The sequence below is a fragment of the Rhipicephalus sanguineus genome, chromosome 5 (genome assembly GCF_013339695.2).
Source record: "Rhipicephalus sanguineus isolate Rsan-2018 chromosome 5, BIME_Rsan_1.4, whole genome shotgun sequence".
In the NCBI taxonomy this organism is placed as follows: domain Eukaryota; kingdom Metazoa; phylum Arthropoda; class Arachnida; order Ixodida; family Ixodidae; genus Rhipicephalus; species Rhipicephalus sanguineus.
The window spans coordinates 145,800,648-145,821,483 of record NC_051180.1 but is presented as its reverse complement, the minus strand read 5'-3'; the positions used below and the strand labels follow the sequence as shown (position 1 = coordinate 145,821,483).

At 43.7% G+C, this 20,836-nt stretch overlaps 1 protein-coding gene across 1 annotated transcript in view; it reads right to left on the bottom strand.

The window, feature by feature from the left end:
• Positions 1-3,593: 3,593 nt before the first annotated feature.
• The window catches only part of LOC119394316 (serine proteinase stubble-like), a 121,961-nt gene continuing 104,718 nt past the window's right edge, over positions 3,594-20,836 (bottom strand). Inside the window, exons 7-8 of the mRNA XM_037661605.2 lie at positions 12,086-12,240; positions 3,594-4,311 (exon numbers count right to left, since the gene is read on the bottom strand). Coding sequence (XP_037517533.1) covers positions 4,153-4,311; positions 12,086-12,240 — 314 coding nt within the window. The 3' untranslated portion in view covers positions 3,594-4,152. The remainder of the gene's footprint in view (positions 4,312-12,085; positions 12,241-20,836) is intronic.

Here is a 20,836-nt window from a genome sequence, read left to right as displayed (position 1 = left end):
TCATCGATGTGAAGAGCAAAGGTGGAAGCGAAGCGAGCCGGCTCGCCAGACGACGGTGTCTCTGTGTTTACCTGCCGAAATAGCCTTGCATCGCTGCTCGCGATCTCACTAATGGTTTGGAAACGGGCGCTGCCTTGCAGAATGGCACACCTCAAACATCGCGTTATTCAATCAGGAATTATTTCACGTCACAAACAAAATGTACTCGACGTTTATCACGACGCCGCGAGCGGCGAGGTAAGCAAATGCTCCGATACTAGACTCCACCTGCTCCACCGACTTGCTTTGGCCACGGAGCGGCGACAGGGAGAGGGCGCCACCAGCGGCGTGACGACACACGTCTCCCGAGCTGTCATTGGCTGCGGCCGTCCGACGGTCCGACGCGGCGACGAAAATATCTATCTGGTTTGATGCACGCCGGGCATGCGATGCGGCGGTCCGATGCGATGAAACGTCACCACTCCGGCTGCGCACCCCCGCGTCGGACGTCGCATCGCATGGCAAATCGTACCGTCTGTCTCGGCCTGATTTTATGTGAAACGAGATCTTTAACACTATCGCATTAATAAATAAACTTTAAGAATGGATAAAGGAAACATGATTAACTTTTAAGGGCACGTTTTTCTTTGTTAGACACAATATTATTGATAACTAACAGGCAATAATGCCAAGGAAAGTATATTGGACGTTGTTTGTAATAATTAGGATATTAATGTGAAGAACGTAAAGTGGACGAAAAGATTATTGCGCTCAAGGTAGTAATTTTGCTTGCTTACCAGGCGACCATTTTCTAGAAATCTCATAGTAGATCATTCTGAAACAGTGTCGCAAAACTGTACATCCAAGGAAGAAACTAAATGAATCAATTAAATGGAATTATAGGACGTATAGCTCGCGCAGCGATTCCAGAGATCGGACCAAAGGACCACATTCTTTCAGCGAAATGTACTGGATGGCATCCAATGGACGTACTTATTATCATACGTGGTAACAAGAGCTGTAAAACAGCAAAATATTCTTAGGACTACTTATTATGTTCTTGTTTGTTTGTTTGTTTGTTTGTTTGTGGTGATGATGATGGCTGCCTTTATGAATGGCTCACACCCACTCTGGGAGATTGGCCAAGAAACAAATAAGTTATAGATAAAAGTGGTCACATATGAATTGTGTGACTAGTGAATTATATAATAGTTAGAATAAAATAATAATGCTAATTTAAAAATTTGAAATCAAAGACGGCCCTTCACTATAAGAATTTTGTACAGCGGAACAGACATCCCGGTGAAACAATGACCTTAATGAGGAGGCTCCCAAGGGATAGAATATTAGAAGCAATGAAATCCTAATCTGAATTCGCATTAAACGAGACCAGCTTGAGACTGTTTTCTTCAGTAATTGAAGCGGTTGAAGGATAAAAAAATATGTTCGACTGATTTCGGCATTGTTTACAAACGAGGGAACGAGGGGAAAATGGGAAAGGTGAGCCAGACCATCTATAGTTCATATAAAAGTTAGCTTTTGGAACCCGACAGCGTAAGTTTGTAAAAACATAACGTCATCTTTTTCTTGTTCAGACAGGAAATTCTTCTACGCCAAGGGAACAAGAGGTGTCGATATTCAGTTTAGAAAATGAGTGATTAAGCGCTCCCTGGCCTCTGCTTCGTGCAAGCGCCCGAGCCCTTTGCCGCTCCTCGTCATTACTCTTATGAAAAACCTGGCAGAGCACATCGAAGTCAATTCTTTCAAAAACTTATTGCTCCCCGAGGGGAAAGGAAAAAAAGCCACGGATATTGTGGTATGTCCCAGATAAGTGCACCACATGTGCCTTGGGTATCACGAAGACAAAAAGGACTAAATCTGTTATATAAGGCGGGTCCATCTCTCCACAGTTCGCATATTGAACGCTCACCTATACCGCCAAAGTTAGAGAACCCATGGCTGCTCCTTGATCCTCTATAACGGTCGACCTTATACCGAATTCAGTCCGCGGAAAACAGGTTTCGTGTTCAAATCGGTGCACTATTCTTTATGGCAATTATTGATAGTTTCACTTATAAAAATGAGCATTTTGCACATGCTTCGTTTGGGGTGCCACAAAACCACCTCACATCGCTACTATAGGTGGTGGTGGTGCCTAAGTGACCCTGATAAACACGATGAAGCAATAGTTAATCTCTTTGCGATAAGCTTGATGAGCTTGTGAAGGCACTAAATGTGCTTCATAATCACCTGGCAATGATAATGGGGACAAGAAGAAGTGATGCGCAGTAAAACAACCACGTAACACAGCGGTTTCCTGCAATCTAGTATAGTGTCCAGTCCGGTACACCTGACAAAGTCTACAACTGCTCTTGTAGCAGTCGCTGACGCTGTCTGGTCGGATACTGCGGACGAAATATATCTGAGCGTAGATTCCAGAGTATTTCGTTGTGCCACGTACAGTGGGCAGTCCTGATGTAGATGAAATAATGTCTCGTACTCTTGACACGGAAAAAAATACGTCACGAGAGAACGAAACCTGTGACCGTTGGTCATGCCAAACGTTTAGAGGCAGTGATCAAAGCTGAACTTGAGCTGACGAATTCCGCAACGAACGTTGTACCTACCTGCGTCACTGAGCAAACATTGGGAAGAGACTTCTCGATTGCACATCAGTGCTAAACAAAGTGGTGCCAGCAGTGACGTCACAATATTTGTGGCGTACTTTATGTTATTACAATAAATATATATCAAAATGAATGAACACTCATATTAATTTTTTCGTGCTTGCTTATGGACAATCATGCAAGATTAAGCACACATTTTGTTGGATGTGATGATTATGGTATCACCGCAGTCGAAACCCCTCGGTGGTCTGAACTTCTAACGTGAACCGCGAGGGGGCAAGGAGTTCATTCTTGCAAACGCTGTTCTCCCATGTGTCATGAGAGCTGTGAAGGATCAGAAGTTTATTTTAGTTTTTTTTTTTTTTCCTTTTTTTTCGTCACACGCAGCTTTGGGCTTCTTTGCGCACAAGGACTCCGGGTTGGAACTCGGAGACGAGTTTCAGGCTACGAAAATGCTCATACATTCTTCCTAACACTGAATGATACGTATGTTTGCCTGAAAAGTTAACGTTGTATAGTACTTTTCCTATAAGGTTGAGTCGTTGTGCTGCAGTTACTTGCAACTATTTTTCGTCCTGTTGCCCTGGTCGCATTTTGTTCTTTTTTACCAAGAGTAGGCTCAACGTACCAATAGAGACTTTTTTCGCGGATATATTTCCAGCTAGGCTTAACTGGCATATTCATTTAGAGGCGCAACTTTTGTCAGATATGGGGAGCTGAATATGTACAGAAGCACTCATTCTGATAGAGCGGTTGCTGCTGCAACACACCGCTGTACCCTAACGACTGTGACGTTCTAGTATTGGGCAATTTCAGATCACGGCATTGTGGTAAGTATTAAGACTGCCGGGTTCTTGTGCCATGCTGTGGGGGTACATTAATGTATTTTACAGTTTGTCATAATTAATCTGACGACGATTTTCTGTTTTTCTCTCCAATACTTCTGTACTTTTTCCTTCTTCACACGCTCACTACATGTAGCAGCTCTTTATTTCCGTGCGGCATACTTCCTTTATTATATTAGGTTCAGTACTTACGTTGTTCATTGTTTAACTTAACGAGACAATTCGCGGGTGTATTACTTACAGCTTTGTGCATATCCGACAGCATGGGTGAAGCGTGGAGCAATCATTGCGGAATAACTCTGTGAGTCACAGCACAAGGACATGTGTGAAATTAAAGCACAAGCGAAGCAGTTTTTTGCGTTGCACAGTCACACGGCTGCCACACATTTCGCAGAGCCATTCACTAAAGTCATCGCAAGTGGTCTGCATAATGTAACGAGATTAAAAAAAAAAAGAGCACGCGGTGCATTGTGTTCTGACTTGTGTAGGACGGTCTGTTTCACAACGCTCTTGGGTGACGCAAAACAAACTAGCAGTGCGTGTGTGTCTTCACAACGTCAACTTGTCCATTCAGTGCTGCAGACCGGAAATGTTGTCGAACGTCGTCCCGCGGCGCATGACAAAACTTCCGCCTCGACAGTCGAGACGATGGGTGATGCACTGAAACTGTGAGACGACCACGACTGTCGCATCGTGGAAGGTCAAGTGGTGCTCTTGATGATCCAGTCCTTGAACCTGGATATCCGAGTGCAGACTCCCGGCAGGTTGGGCTCGGCGCATCCGATTCCCCACGATATGATGCCTGCCAGGAACCATCGACCGTCCTTGGCTTGTATCTGTAGGGGGCCTCCGGAATCCCCCTGCAAGATTGATCGGATGAGTAGAGTGTACATTCTAAATAATTAGGCGGGCAAACACGAACCGGACACAAGAGAGAACTGAAGACACCACAAACGCCCACTAAAAGCTGCAAAGGCGCACAACGGCGGAAAAGAAAGGAGGCACGAAAACTTATCTGTGCATGCCCAGGCAATAGGCGAATCTATTAATCCGGCACGAGTAGGGATCTAGGGGAAAAAATAATTGTGAAGGCATTGAATTTCTTCTTTATGTAAGTTAACCGACTGTGGGCTCACGCATGCGCTACCACTATTATCGATATGCCATGTCTCAATCATTAGACGCGTTTCTTCATTCCTGTGCCTGTACAAAGCTGCGCATTCGCTGAATTTCGGCGTGCATTTACACCCTCGACAATGTAAAGATAGATGAGAAGGTGAGCCTCCGGTTAGCGATCTCTTATGTTCCAATAAGTAGAGTGTAGCTGTGGGCGCCAGAAGCTTTGTACAATATGTTAGAGGTTAAAGACACAAAATTATTATGTGTAAGGCCGACGTTGAATTTATTTATAATCGCGGAAATCAGGAAGGACCATGTTATCCTATGCAATGTCATAAGAACTTGGTAAGAAAACAAGCATGGCTTTAGAGCACAGCAGCGTTTCTTTATAACAGTGACTGTCCTTTGATTTCCCGTGAATGAAGCAATGGCGGTTCTCAGATACCTTTATTCATCTGGCTGTAATTTGGCTATTAATATAAGCTTAAAAACGGCTCTAATAATTGCCACGGCAGCAACTTTCACTCATAGGTCTGTTTTAGAAAAATTGGTATGCGAGGCTAAAACATGATTCTAGCCAAAAGGAAGATCGCTCACATCTATTCACGTATCTGCTCGTCATTTTCATGCTCTTTTGGCAACATGCTCTCTCTACATGACGCTGATACATTATCATCAGCATTTTCTCACGTAACGGTAATGTGAGACTGTACGTGATGTGAATTTTGACAAGAATATGCAAGCCGACATAGCTCTTGGTAGCAACTGAGTGGCAATAGTGCTGCTCTGCTGAGCATGAGGATGTTGCACTGATGCCGGCCGAGGCTGTATGACTTCGGAAAAGTGGATCACAGACTGCGATTATGAGAAAGCTTATCTAGTCTTCTATTCAGCGACATTTCAGAGCTTAAATACTGGATAGCGCAAATTCGCACAGCACAAAGAAGGAACACAGATGCACTGACCAGGCGCCACTCGCAGCTAAGCTTTATTCAGAAAAGGAAACTCGAGCGAGCTGTTAATATTAATGTCAAGTTCATTTACCTGTATATTAAAGAACCTGTGCCTGTAAGGCAGTGCTGACTAGTATTCGAATTCTGGGCAGAAGTGGGAATGCGCTTGCCAGAGGACCCGTGGAAGCTTATCATATTCGAAAGAGCGATTGTATCAGTGACTCGTCTGTTGTGCTGCGCGGCAAAGAAAAACAGTTCTTAGAAAGACAGTCATGAACTATATTAGTCTTGATCTTCTGATCCTGATGAGTGTTGTGTGACTTTGACGTGCAGTGCGCCTGTGCGTGCTAACTCGGCGTTGTAGGTAAACTTTTCTGAACAGCGCTTAGTTGCGAGTAGCTCCTATCTTGTGCATCTGTGTTCCTTATTTTTCCTGTTCGAATTCGCGCTATCCAGTATTTAAGGTTATGAACCAACTAGCCCAGCAACTAATTTTTTAAGCTAAATATCAGAGCTTTATCTTACTTATTTTTCCTCCCTCAAACTCGTGAGCGTTCGTGTGTCACAGGGTTAATTATCGGAGACTTGAACGAACACTTACAAAACAGGAAGCTATATCCTGCGCATACATTGTCCAATTACACTACATTTCAAAAGCTTTGGCGTTACTGTTTTATCCAGAAGAAAAATTCTAAAAGGATTGCATGTTAACTATTATGTTTCAGCGTCGCTTGCTACCGTCACTGCAGTATAAAACTTTACACCTTAACACCTATAGCGCACCGAAGGGACAGGAATACAAAGAAACGACGTGGACGCAGCGCAGTATAAAATATTTCAGGTCACTACACCACTAGATATCTGTACTCAATGGTTAAAGTTATAGTCAAAACATGTCGCTATGACGCATTTTTTTATTCACGGCATTTCACAAGGGACATCACTTGGACGTAGAAGCTAAAGCTTTACCGATTAAACGTGCAGGGCAAAAAAAAGGAAAAAAGCGGCGACCTTTTATCAGGAAAAATGTGAGCCACACACTCTCCAAGGAAACATGTACGGTCGGGAAGAAAAAGTAAAGGCCAATGACAGAGATATTAGTACGCATCCATCGTACGAGCAAGGTATTTGGCGTAAGTTCACAACTACGAAAGTAATTAGCAGTTAGATCTATAGATCACAAAGAAAGCGACGTTCTGCATGGGGGCTGTATCTGCGCAATAACTTGCGCACCATGTATACAAAGGCGAGTGCACACGTCGACATTGTTCACGGTCGCTCTTTTGTAGACAGCTATAATAGGAAGAGATGTACAAACGAAAATTGCGATAAGTTGAGGTTATGATTGCTTAAGCTTACGTTTGATTTCGGGAGCGTTTTCCATGTGTTCACAACCTGTTTCACTTTATTTTGAGCCGGAAATATATAGATTGGTCACACACCGGCACATATCTGTAGCCCCTTTACGAGATGAACGCCATATTGAATCGCATCATCCGAAATGGGCAAGTGATTTTGCGCACAGTGCAAAAGAACTTTGCCGTGGATTGTGAGGCTTCCTTGCCCCAAATTTCCAAGGATCCTGTAATTTACTACGCTCTCTAATCACGCCGCTTTCACACACACACACACACACACACACACACACACACACACACACACACACACACATACATATATATATATATATATATATATATATATAGTTGCAGCAAGGAAGTCACGTTGGCCCCGGTAGAATAAGGAACAAGAGAAAGTACGACGCACGTTGGTTTTTGCGGTATGTTACTGACGTTACGGCTGGTGGATCAGCCTTTGTCAAAGTGGTTACTTTGACAAAGGCTGGTCCACCAGCCGAAACGCCAGTAAACATACCGCAAAAAGCAACGTGCGTCGTACTCTCTCTTGTTCCTATATATATATATATATATATATATATATATATATATATATATATATATATATATATATATACCTCATCACGAATCTTAAAGTCTCAACTTCATCAGGCATTGATAACATTAACTCTAAAATACTGAAGAACACCACTGATATTTCCAGTCTTTCTGGGTCTCATCTTTAACCAGTCTCTGTCATCCGGTGAGTTGCCTAAAGACTGGAAGATCGGCAAGGTAGTCCCCGTATTCAAGTCCGGTGACAGGCACTCGCCCCGTAATTATCGACCCATTTCACTAACATGCATATCCTGCAAACTGCTTCAACATATTATAGCATCTCATATCTATGACCACCTTGAATCAAATAACTTCTTTTTCCCTAATCAGCATGGCTTCAGGAAAGGCTACTCATGTGACACTCAGTTGTTCGAATTCACTACTGACCTTCACTTTAATATGAACAGTAACGATCAGACCGATTGCCTCTTTCTCGATTTCGCCAAAGCTTTTGACACTGTCCCTCATTGTCGTTTAATCTCTAAATTGTCTTCTCTCTGTATCGATTCATTAACACTGTCTTGGATACGCAACTTCTTGCCATCCCGTCAGCAATTCACGGTGGTTAACGACACTTCATCTAACATTTGCGATGTCACGTCTGGTGTTCCCCAGGGCAGTGTACTGGGTCCATTACTCTTTTTAATATACATTAACGACTTGCCTGCTAACCTTTCATCCACAGTTAGGTTGTTCGCGGATGATTGCGTCATCTACCGCAAAATTCAATCTATTGACGATCATTACACTCTCCAACATGACCTTAATCTAACCTACAGGTGGTGCGAAGCTTGGCAGATGTCCCTTAACGCCTCTAAATGCAAGTTAATCTCGTTCACTAGAAAGCGTACTAATTCATCCTTTCTCTATACTATTGATAATAACATTGTTTCAGCCACACTATCGTACAAATATCTCGGCGTTCACCTTTTATCAAACTTATCTTGGCCTACGCACATAGCAGCTGTTTCTTCAAAAGCCTCCCAGTCTCTCGGCTATCTGCGCAGAAATTTGCGCAACGCTCCTTCTCACGTACGCGCATTATCATATCTAGCTTATGTTCGCCCACAATTAGAGTATGCTTCATCCACATGGTCACCACATCAAAATTACCTTATCCGTACGTTGGAAGCCGTCCAGAATAGGGCCGCGAGATTCATCGCCGGTAACTACAACTATCATTCAAGCATCACCCTAATAAAACAAGACCTTGCATTCATGTCACTGGATCAACGACGCGTCATTGCCCTTTTATGTTTATTTCATAGGTACATATACAGTAACAAATTCCACTGTTTGCCGCTTCATCTTCCTCTACGCACATTTCGACGCATTCACAACGCACGTAGTTTCATGCGCATTCATGGTCACACACAGGCATTTAACTCATCACCATTACCTCGAGCCATAGCACATTGGAACAGCCTTCCAGATCACATCGTATCCATCTCTAATCGTGAAACTTTTCGTGATAACCTGATTTCGTTGCGTTTTTCTATTGTATAACTTTGTTGAACCTTGCTGTTTATCATTTGTATTTTTTGTTCTTTGTTTTTTACTTTTTGTCGGTATTTTTATTGCAATGTATATACTGATGCCCCCCTTACTCAATGCCCTTAAATGGGCCTGTAAGGCATCTTAAATAAATAAATAAATAATATATATATATATATATATATATATATATATATATATATATATATATATATATATATATATATATGTCTTGGTTGATATCTGATGATTTCGCCTCCTTCACGCAAGTGTTCTGGTTCATCCATCTTCCAACGCTTCTATAAGTCCACGTGTTTGCTGTAAGATGACCAAATGACATATATCATTTAAACGATACAGATAACCTAGTGCGTGATATATGTGACGTGATTTCATGCAACTCGCTAAAAGATTCATTTAGGTTCCTTTAGTGCTTTGTTTGTGCTACTGATTCACCCGAATCACTATAGGAGTTAAGTGTTTTTGAAAGAGAATGCACAAGTGCATGAGATTTCACAGAAATTTCATCTCGATTTTCTTTATCACGGTTTCCGAGTACTTATTCTCAGCATAAACTAAATAAATATAGAAAACGAGCAAAAGCCTGGCTGACACCTTTCCGAACCTGAAATCAAATAGTCTTAAATAGTTGAAAATTTGGACCAAGGTCAGGAAAAGTCACCATTAAATTATGACAACAAATTTGGAGGAGAGCAGAATGGCCAATGAACTGGAAAACATCGATTTTTACTTCACTGCATAAAAATAGAGACCTAGAATAATATTCAAAACCCAGAACCATTTCCCTAATATCTCATTAGCAAATTCCTTCTCAACATATTAAAAAAAATAGGCTAGAACAATGCACGACAACAGAGATGGCAACAGAGCAAGCAGTGTTCAGAAAAGGGCGTGGTATAAGCTACTATTCCAAACATGAGATTATTGATGAAAAGTAATAAAGAACATCAAAAAACATTTGCGCTTCTGTTTAGTCGACTATAGCAAAACTTTTGACTTTGCCACCGCTACAAGCTCTGGGTACATCCCAGAAAACGTCCAATCCTCAAATACTTCATAATTTTACTGAAAAAACGCGCACAACGGGCAAGAAGCTCTTGTTAAGACACATGTGGCAACATATATTGACTTAAAGTTCGAAAATATGTCAGGCAGGGTTTCGCTTCTTCTCTATAGTTATTTAATTTATACAGAGAATACTTACTCAGAGAGTGGGATAAAGAAAACCGGAATGAAAGAGTGAGAACTTGAGCAACAAAATTGACCAACTTACACTACGCAGGTTATACTTTACAACGAAGATGTATGAGATCCTATAGAATATTATTCGGATGGCAAAAGAAGAAATCGGAAAGGCTGGCCTTTTTTTTTTCTAAGATGTACAAGACACACAAGTTAGCATGAAAAGGACTGATTATTCAGATTAACAACGAGGTGTTAGAGGATCTGCGGCAATATGCTTTTTCTAGGACTCGGGATAGACAACGATGGTAGTCGTTGCCTACTTTGCGGCTGACCTCCTGCGTTTTTACTGTGGTGATGTGTGGGTGCGATTCGTATGAAAAAAAGTTATCGCAGCTTCGCACTAGTGGTGCCAAGCTTGAGGGAAGAGCGGAGATGGGTGGCCTTCCTTGTTTATCTTTTTTTTCTTCAGAGAGAGAGAGAGAAAGCTCTTTAATGAAAAACAATTTTTTTCTTTATTTCTTGTCTTTCTTTCTGTTTGTCAATGCGTCTTGTATTTCATTTTTTGTATCTGTCGCTTTTATTTTTCTATTTCTTCATTTCTCTCTATATTTATTTCGCTCTCTATCTATTTCTTTCTCTTTCTTCCTTTTCTTTCTTTCTTTCTTTCTTCCTTTCTTTCTTTCCTTCTTTCTTTCTTTCTTCTCTGGTTCTTTCTCTCCCTTTCTATGTCTTTATTTGCGTTATTTTTCTCTATTTTTCTCCTCTTTCTCTCCATCGATTTCTTTCTATCTATATATTTCTTTCTTTCCTTCTCTTTTATTTATCTCTTTTTCACGTGTTCGTTTTCGTTTGACAGTCGCACCTGCTGTACACGGTAGTGGGGCTTGCCCAGTTACTATGGCGCATACCAACCTGAGGATTTTTTCACGACGAAGCACAAGTTACCTACAGCTTAAACAGCTTCACTGTAAAGAGGAAGAAGAGAGTGCGTACCGGTTCATGATGATGATAGTTTTTTACGACGGAGCAGAAGTTACTGACAGCTTAAACAGCTTCGGTGTTAAGAAGGAAAGCTAGGTTCTTTTAAGCTACGGCGCTCATGGGCGTCGGCAGGGGGGTGCAAAAGGGGCACTTGGCCCCGTCAAGCCACACCAGCGCTTCCCCCCGCCCAAGCTACACGAGTGCTCGAGTGCTCCCCCCTCCCCCAGCCGCAATGCAACGAGAGTTTGCAACCCCCCCCCCCCCTCCCCGAGACAAAATCCTGCCGACGCCCATGACGGCGCTTGCGTATAGTTTTGAGAATTTCATTGACTGACATAATAGCCAATATCTCAGACGTAAGAGTCAATCATCCAGCAATTTCTTTTGAAGCAGAGATCCTGTAACTAACGCACTCGTATATTTGTCATGCCACGCGGTTTGCCGTTTCAACGGGGCGAAAGCCGTGCTAGCCAAAGTGGAAAACATGGGGTCGCTTTGTGCGAGATTGTCAGATGGTAGTTTTAAGCGACACCGAAGCGTCTCTGTGAGACTGAATAATTCATAATAAATATATCTTCCTGGCGTTTATATAGCCCTCTTTTCACTAGGTGGTGTAAGCGAGTCGATGGTATGTCGAAACAACAACACCGTCATTCAATATGTGCGACAGCAAGTCCGGGTTTTTCGCGGTTAAACAAGCCATAGCTTCTTCAAAGTTTTGCAGCCGACGGCATAGACTTCCGAAATGCATGACAGGATAATTAAATGAGTTGCTTGAATTACTCAATACGTAGATCCAAATGATGAGCACCTGTAAAACGGTCTAGGAACTTCAACACTCCATTCGCTTCTTGGGTTTGTGACGGGTTGCGAATGTGCGGCGAACAGAAAAAAAAAATCCAGTGTGCCTGACGATGAACACTCGCCTGGCATGAGTCCCTGCCGCCTTCTTCGAAGCCAGCGCACATGAAGATGTTGGGTATGTACTCGTGCCTGCCAGCTGCGAGGAACATGTTCTTGCATTTTTCGTTGCTGACTATCGGCACCTTGACTTCTTGCAGCACAGACGGGAGCACTCCACCTGCGAAAACAATGTGGTATAGGCTTAGTACAAATATTCACAATGAGACAACGACACAAAAAAGGAATACTATGGGTCATTAATCTGAGTACATTGAGATGCTCTTAAAATGAGATAAGAAACACTTAGTCGCGTGTGATATTTATTAATCTTTACCCCTTGGTCTCTGTGACAGTAAAGTGTTTTATTGGTTTATAAAACTGCGTTTGTGATATCCACGTCTCGTCTAGAAACTGGGTAATTTAATGTCTTGTTTTGTTTTTTACACGAAATAAGATTTTGGCATTATATTATAATGTCGACTACTCTTTTTACCATGCGAAGCCTATATCAAGGAGCACATCACCAAAGCTGATGAAGCGTATCCGAATGTGACGTAATCCTGCCAAAAGGCATGCTATCTTAAAAAAACAAAACAGATTACGATGACGCAAACGCTAAGAACACCTAACGCATTAAATGGGAAACGAGAGCAGTACTTAGGAGAGACGGCATTCTCACCGGAACAATAAATTAAAACAAAAATTCTCGTATTGGTTAGCAATATTCCTGTGTTTAAAAGCACTTTTTAGTAGCAATGTCTGTGTGTTACAGGGTAGCAGTTACCGACCTACGCAACAGCTTATCTGGATTTCTTTAAGCTGAGATCAAAACATTCTCCAGTACCAGCTGGTTTCTTGGTTCGAGGTACACTTTCAACGATATAAAAGGTGATGTACATTCATACCTGCGTTACAAAATTTCGAATTCGCTTTTTTTTTTCGATGGTACGTTTCATGGCCAGTGCCATTTCAAGTCAAAGCCACTTACAATATTTCACGTTATTGCACAAAACAGAGTGGCATCATCATCCTACTTGCAGCAGAAATGTGTACAAGTTGCATTAGAAATGTGTACAAATGTCGTCAGATTGGATGTACTGGACAGCGTGGAATTATATGCGTGATACTCGTGTGCCACCATGTTTTTCGCGAGCACTGAAGTCTTAAATATCTTAAGTCGATTGAAAATACATGTCTGCTCTTTTAATCATGATATCATCAAGTTGTATTGTTTTGCACGGATCAACACAAATTGAATGATGTGTTTCACTCAGCCCGACTTAGTTTTAACATGCAGACGTGTGCCTGTCAGGAACCATAGGCCGTTGTTATGTACAGCCAAGCTAACTAACGAAAAAGTTGCAATGCGGGCAAACATCCATCTCCAGAATGACGTAAAATATAAAGGAAATGAAAGAAGTAATGGGCACAAAATCTATCTTGTTTAACGTAGATTACTTTGATAGCGTCATCTAGATGTTGAATTAATTGTGCTGCCACACACAGTTCGTCCACCATACTTGATATGGCAAACGAATGATTGATGAGAGAGATAGAAGTGTAAAAAGAAGAAAAGGCAAGGACGTCAACCAGAATTAAAACATCCGGCTTGCTACCCTACACCAGGGCTACAGAGAAAGGGGTAAAGAAAAGCGGAATGGTCGATGAGGCGGCTGATAGACTTGCTCGCAACGCCATATGGGACATAGACCAACGAAGACGTCTTCTGACACCACAATTATCTCGAATAACGAGTAGTCATTCTCAATAAACACTGTAAGGGAAGAAAAAGATATTCCTCTGGCTCTTTTTTGCGAGTTCTGGACATAGGTCGGCAAACTCACTCATGAGTTGACTCACTCAGACTCAGATCGAGCCGTGACTCTGAGTGAGTCCGGGTGAGTAATATTTTGGTGAGATTGAGTCCGAGCGAGTCTAGTTGAAGAAAATATGAGCTTACGTTTATACTAAAATCTATTCGCACATGCCTCAACTCACTATCCTTCATGCGCCACATCAATGTTTATTGATCAGAGGCGTGAGTTTGGGGGGTGGGGGTGCCATGACCTCCCCCCAAATTCTTTCACGGGACGTTCTTGATAGAAATATCTCGTGTGAGTCGCATGTTACATAAGAAACGTCCTTACTAGATTGCAACCATTGATAACCCGTATATGAAGATACAAGATCAAAAAGCGTATCGTAGAGCACCGATTATGTGAGATATTGGCGTTAAAGAGCATTTACACCAGGATCGGAAAAGCTAATTTTGCGCCAGCGGACTCACGCGTCAACTCTCAGGCTCTCTCAGAGCCCCGCCACGGTGGTCTAGTGGTCATGGCGCTCGAGTGCTGACCCGAAAGTCGCGGGATCGATTGCCGGCCACGGCGGCTGCATTTTAGATGGAAGCGAAAATGTTTGAGGCCCGTGTACTTAGATTTAGGTGCACGTTAAAGAACCCCAGGTGGTCGAAATTTCCGGAGCCCTCCACTACGGAGTCTCTCATAATAATATCGTGGTTTTGGGACGTTAAACCCCAGATATTATTATTAGGCTCACTCAGATTCCGGTGAAGCCGTGAGTCGGAGTCTGAGTGAATCTGGCTGAGTAATATGTTGGTGAGTTTGAGTCCAAGTGAGTCCGGATGAGAAAAAGTTTAGTGAGTCTGAGTACGAGCGAGTCCAGCTGAGCAAAATTTCGGTGGGTCGGAGTACGAGTGAGCTCTCAAAGCAAAATATACTTCTTGAATGAGTCCAAGTGAGTGCCAATATTTTTGCCGACCTATGGTCACGTATATGAATATCTTTAAAAAGACACGTGAACTCTCTAGGTAGATCACTATACTCTCTTCGGAGAGTCGCGTGATCCACGAAGAGTAACGTGCATCTTTAAAGAGAGTCATATACGTGACAAGCCAGGACTTATAGGAAGGAGTCGCACATACTCTTTTTTTTTTTCTTAGAGTGTACAGCGCTTATGGGGAAACGCGTTGAAGTTTTAGCGCGTAGCTTATGGTTAAGGTATCCCTCGCGCCCGCCGTATACAGAGGCGCATGGCATTCCGAAAAAATATGGTTTTGAGTAGTCGGTCAACGTTCATTGCACATACATGAAAGGTGCACCGTCAATCCGGCGCCAAAAATACAAGACCTAATTAAGCATGCCGCCATGCACTATCATGTTACGACGGCATCGGGGTTTTTATTATAAGTATATTCCCTTTTACACTATCGAAATGTTGTAAATACGGCGGAGTGTCGCTGTACTGCTCCCAAGAAGGCTGTGTGGCGTCTCTAAGGTTGCGTACGTATATACAAGGAGAGTCATCTCCCAGCTCTTAGCTCTAAGCGTCTATTGAACACATGCATAGTTTCATAGCCACCTCAAACGGCCACTCACATTTCTCGCTTTTCTAGACTTGAGGCTCAGTGCATTGCTAAAAGCCGCGTGGCTGGCATACAGCGATTCTACTTCCGTCTTCGCGCGGGTTCGATTCCCGGCAGCGCAGGCCAGGAATGGGGGTGAAACGCTAGAACATACATGCGTACTTAGATTTAGGTGCACGTTAAAAAAAAACCCAGGTGGCCAAACTTATTTCGGAGTTCCCCACTACGGCGCGCCTCAATATAACGTGGTGGTTTTGGCGAGCAGAACCCAGAAATTATTGTGATTATATTATTATCATTACTTTGTCTTCGTATGTTTTATGTTTCCGGTGTGTGATACTACTTCGATTCTTGACCGTGCCTGATATGCCATGTCGCGTGCCGCTTTGTGGCTGCCGCCTTTCCTGTTCAGAACAGTGTTGCTGCGGAACAGGCAAGACGACTTGACATTGTCCATAGAGAACGCCTTGCAAACTGGCTGCCGTCTAAACTGGCCACCGATAAATCACGCTTAACAATGCCGCAGGCACGTGGCGGCAACGTGGCTACCCCAAGGGGTCCATCGTCTTCCTCCTTGAAATAGGCGGTACCCGAGGCTTGTTGTGTCTGTGACTGCGACGTCGACACGAAGGACGTGGATATCCACGGCGAAAAAAAAAATTGAAAGTCGGGACGGCTGAGTGAACGCGCGTTCCAACAAAGCGTTGATGGCGACACTTATGAGTACCAACGATTTGCGGTGGGGTTGCCATCCCCACAGATCGTTAACCTCCGGCCCACTCTAGGCGGGTTGATGACGGGCGGTGCTGAACGCTCAGGAAGTCAGTGGAAAGCGCCGATGCGAAGTGGTTTGCGTCCCTGGGCGTACCGAGTGGCGTCAACCACGGAAGCTGCTAACAATTGAAAACTACGCGCTTCCAATCTTCAAAGACCATGCCGACTCAGAGGGGCAAACAGTGCGCACGTTCAACAACGCATAGTGCTTTAGGGGCAAAACCAAGTGATGTTTACCGCTGTTTTTTTTTTCTGGAAAGTATGTAGGACCCAAAAGAAGCCGCCGAGATGTCAGCGAACCACATGACCAGCGCCATATCCGGGGGCGGCGTTTTCCTTAGTCCTCTCGCTGTTTCTCATTCGGGAAAGGGTCAGGCAGCCTGGACGCGTGTGAAAGAGATTCTGAGGGATCAGCACAACGAGACTCTGGAGTCAGAAGGGGTTCCATGTGCACATTTTGTGCACACCACGCGGCTTTCCTGCGGCGAGGTTCTAAGAGTTCGGGACGGCTGCATTGCATGTTGTACAAAATACTCAATCCTATGAAAAACAAAAAAAGAAAAGGAACAACAAAAGAAATAACACTACACGAATTTCCAAACGACAGTAGATGAATTATACGAGAATTATACGAAAAAAAAAAGAGACTAAGTGTGTAGCTTGAAAAAAAGTGGAGTTGGCAACAACTGTTTTGCTGACGTCATCCCACACACCTCCTATATCCATGCGGCCAGTTTCGACTTAATCGATCACGCCAGTGCTGCGTCAATGAGTGAACACGTACAACCGTATTCTGCCTGAAAGTGTTTGACGTAAAAACCGAAAAGCGAACCAGCATCAAGTATCTTGTGGCACTTAAGAAGTCAGCCACGGAAATATGTCAAATGTTATCCTTGGCTTATAGAGATGAAGCTTTGTCTCGTGCACGTGTGTTTGAATGGCATAAGTGGTTTTCAGGCGGAAGGGACAGTGTGGAAGATGATGAACGTGATCGGCGCCCAAGGTCAGCGATTACAGACCAAAACATTGCCAAAGTTCGTGATGTGATACGTGGTGACGTAAGATTAAGTGTTCGTGCAGTGGCGGAGTTGGCAAACTTGGATCGGGAGGCTGTCCGACGCATTTTAATTGACGAATTACAAGGACGAAGATTTGTGCGAAGGTTGTTCCAAAAGTTCTGTCCGATGACCAAGAACAGTGCCGTAAAGACGTGTGTGTGGACATGTTTGAACGCATTGCAAACGGGCCACATTTGTTCGAACCTGTTGTAAAATGTCATGAGACATGGATGTTTACCTATGACCCAGAAAGTAAGCGTCAGTCAATGCAGTATAAGCCTTTAGGACCCCCAAGACCCAGAGAGCACGCATGTCAATATCAAAATTCAAGGCAATGTTAGTTGTCTTCTACATTAACGGAATTGTAATAATTGAGTGTATTCCCAGTGGTCAGACTGTTAATAAACAACACTACATTGAAGTACTAAAAAGACTTCGTGAAAAAATTAGGAAAAAAAAGGCCATAGTTGTGGGATTGATGTCTGTTGCACCAGGAGAATTCACCCGCTCACACGGCCCTATCTGTCAAGCAGTGTCTGACCAGCAAAAACGTTACTGCGGTGGGGCATCCTGTTCATTCACCTGATTTGCCTCTGTGCGCCAATTTTTTTGTGTTAAAGTTGAATGTTGCTTAAAGGTAACCCATTTTGAAGAGGTTCAGGCAAAAACGGAGAATTTCCTGAACGGCTTCCCAAAAACCTCGTTCCAGAACAGTTACCAGCAATGGCAGCACCGAATGCAGAAGTGTGTGAATGCTGAAGGAGAAAACTATGCAGGTGATAATGTCACGGAAAACTGATTCTGTAACTACAATGATTTATTGGACCTGTTTCACTTTTTTATTTGTGTCACACCTCGCAGTCTTCCTAATTATGTATTATCAGAAGTTAACAGCATACGTTTTCGTTCAAGCGTCGAAATCAATTCTGTAAAAGCTTTTCACGTTTTCCCCTGCGGTCGTCGTTGATGCGGCATGGTGTAGTTTCTCGTATGCCTTTTTCTGGTTTCGTCCTGTAGGATATATGGCCTTGAATCTTTCCGTTATTGCGGTGGAGTGTTTGACATACACAAAATGTTTCGCCGGGCAATTCTTGCACTGGCGCTAGGTACGGGGAGATACAGACAGACAGACACAGAAAGCGCTTTCGCTTTCACTGCTCAATTCATACATTTCCCTCTACCATTTTCCCCTACTTCCATTATGCAGATCATAATACAAGAATAAGTCAGTATAGTGGTCCTTGCAAAACTAATCAAGTGGAGTGTGCAGCATTGGTGGAATCTGGCATCCATAAGCTTCTCACCTCCTATCTTATCATATCTTGTCGTACATCATCCTATTCTATTTTATCCATTATGATGTCATTAGGAATGATGTATTGTACGTGGAAGTTTCTATGGTTAAGGCAACTTGTCGCTTGTTTTTAAGCTTCGTTATGGGAAAGGTGTGTTGCAATGTAGTCCCGCGTTTCATGGGACGCAATGGGGATGTCACAACTATTTGTAGTTATGTATTGTATCTACCAAATACGTGATAGGCAAGTGCGAGGGACACTGTTTAAGGCCGAATCAAGCATGGAACGAATCAGGTACCGAAAATATTTCGTTCAATTAACAGCCTCATTGAACATTATTAGCAAGAAGCGGTGCTACTTTTGCGAATACCATTCAGTAATCTTGTATGCATTTCCGCTAAGATTGAATAATACAGTTAAAAATGCTCACTGAGTTGAGTAATAAAAGATATTTAGTGAGCATCTGTCGACTGGAAAATGTGTCTTGCTGCGTAATAATATCCGCCTACTCGGGTATTCCGCTTGAAGAGCCCGAAGCCAATTATATGATCATCGGCATATCTCATATTAAATATGCATTATATATATATCATCTACAGCAAGAAACAGACGCGGTGCCTCTACGTACGCGTGCAGTTGGTGGTTGAGTGCTTCATTAATCATATCAGCAGCTAGTGTTAGAGGCTTACCGTCAGCATTGTTTTGTATTCTTTAGTTCAAATAATGTTTTAATATGCAGGGCGACATTAAATGCATATTTAATATGCGATATTCCAGTGGTCATATAATTGGCTTCGGGCTTTTCAAGCGGATTACCGGAGAAGGCGGATATTATTACGCAGCAAGACACATTTTCCAGTTATATATATATATATATATATATATATATATATATATATATATATATATAAGGGCGTCCGCCGAACTTTTTGCAGGGGGGTGCATCCGCAAGGCGGCGGGGAGGGGAGGGAGGGGTCATCTGCCAGCCTTTCTTTCACTGCCGTGACATGACAGGCAAGATTAGTCGATAGTGTGTAACGTGAGAAATTGAATTGCAATCCTGAAGGCCAGGACCTGAGTGTGCTAATCAAACTGTGTAGCCTATTGCTACGGTATAGAAAAATATTGCTACATGCATACTGCCAGCCCCTTGCACCATGCGCGTGTGCGCCGGACGAAGAGAAGGAAGATCTCTCTCTCCTCGGGCTCTTGGCTGAACCGGTCAGCGCTGCAACCACTCCTGTAAATATATCGTGTAGATAATCTACGGACTACAGTCTACCGAGTCTTCATTCACGTAACATTTGGTGGAGGTGGAACGTTCCCCGTCCTCACCACGAAGCTTCGCAGCGGCCTCACCGTCCAGTTTCCGGCCATGGCTACCACTGACAACAGCTCGTCTCGGTCTCCAGCTGCGGCGCCCACCACAACGTACCTTACGGTGTCCCACCCCCGCGACCCCGGTACATTTTCCGCCCAAGCTGGCCTTGACGTTGACTACTGGCTCAGCATGTACGAGCGTGTTAGCCAAACTCACCGATGGGACCCCACCATGATGCTTGCCAACGTAATCTTCTACTTGGGAGGCACCCCGCTTGTCTGGTTCGAGACCCATGAGACCGAGCTCACCAGCTGGGACATTTTCAAGGAGCGACTACGCGACATCTTTGGGGACCCGTCCGGTCGCCAAATGACAGCACGAAAAGAACTTGCCACCCGTGTCCAGTCATCGACCGAGTCGTACGTCTCGTACATTCAGGACGTACTCGCGCTGTGCCGAAAAGTGGACGAACAAATGTCCGAGGTTGACAAGGTGGGCCACGTACTCAAAGGCATCGCGGACGACGCCTTCAATTTGCTCGTCTACACAAATGTGTCGACCATCGACCTCATCATTAAGGAATGCCGCCGCTTCGAAAGGGCGAAAAGCCGCCGCGTACTGCCTCAATTCGCTCGGCTACCGAACACGGCTGTCACATCAACGTGCTCCGATCTCGTCGCCACACCACCCTTTGAGGAGAATGTGACGCGCATCGTTCGACGGGAGCTTGAAGCCGCAAGTCCAGCGCCCTTCCACACACCTCCCTTTGACCAAGCCGCTGCCCAAGCACCCCCCACGGTCTCTGTTATTCAGGCCGTCGTGCGTCAAGAAATTGCCAATCTCGGTTTCCCTGTCGCCTGCTCCGTCTCTCGACCCGAATACCGACCGACGTCAACGAGTGCACCCCGCAACGACTCCTATTTCCCTCCAAGATCCCGCAA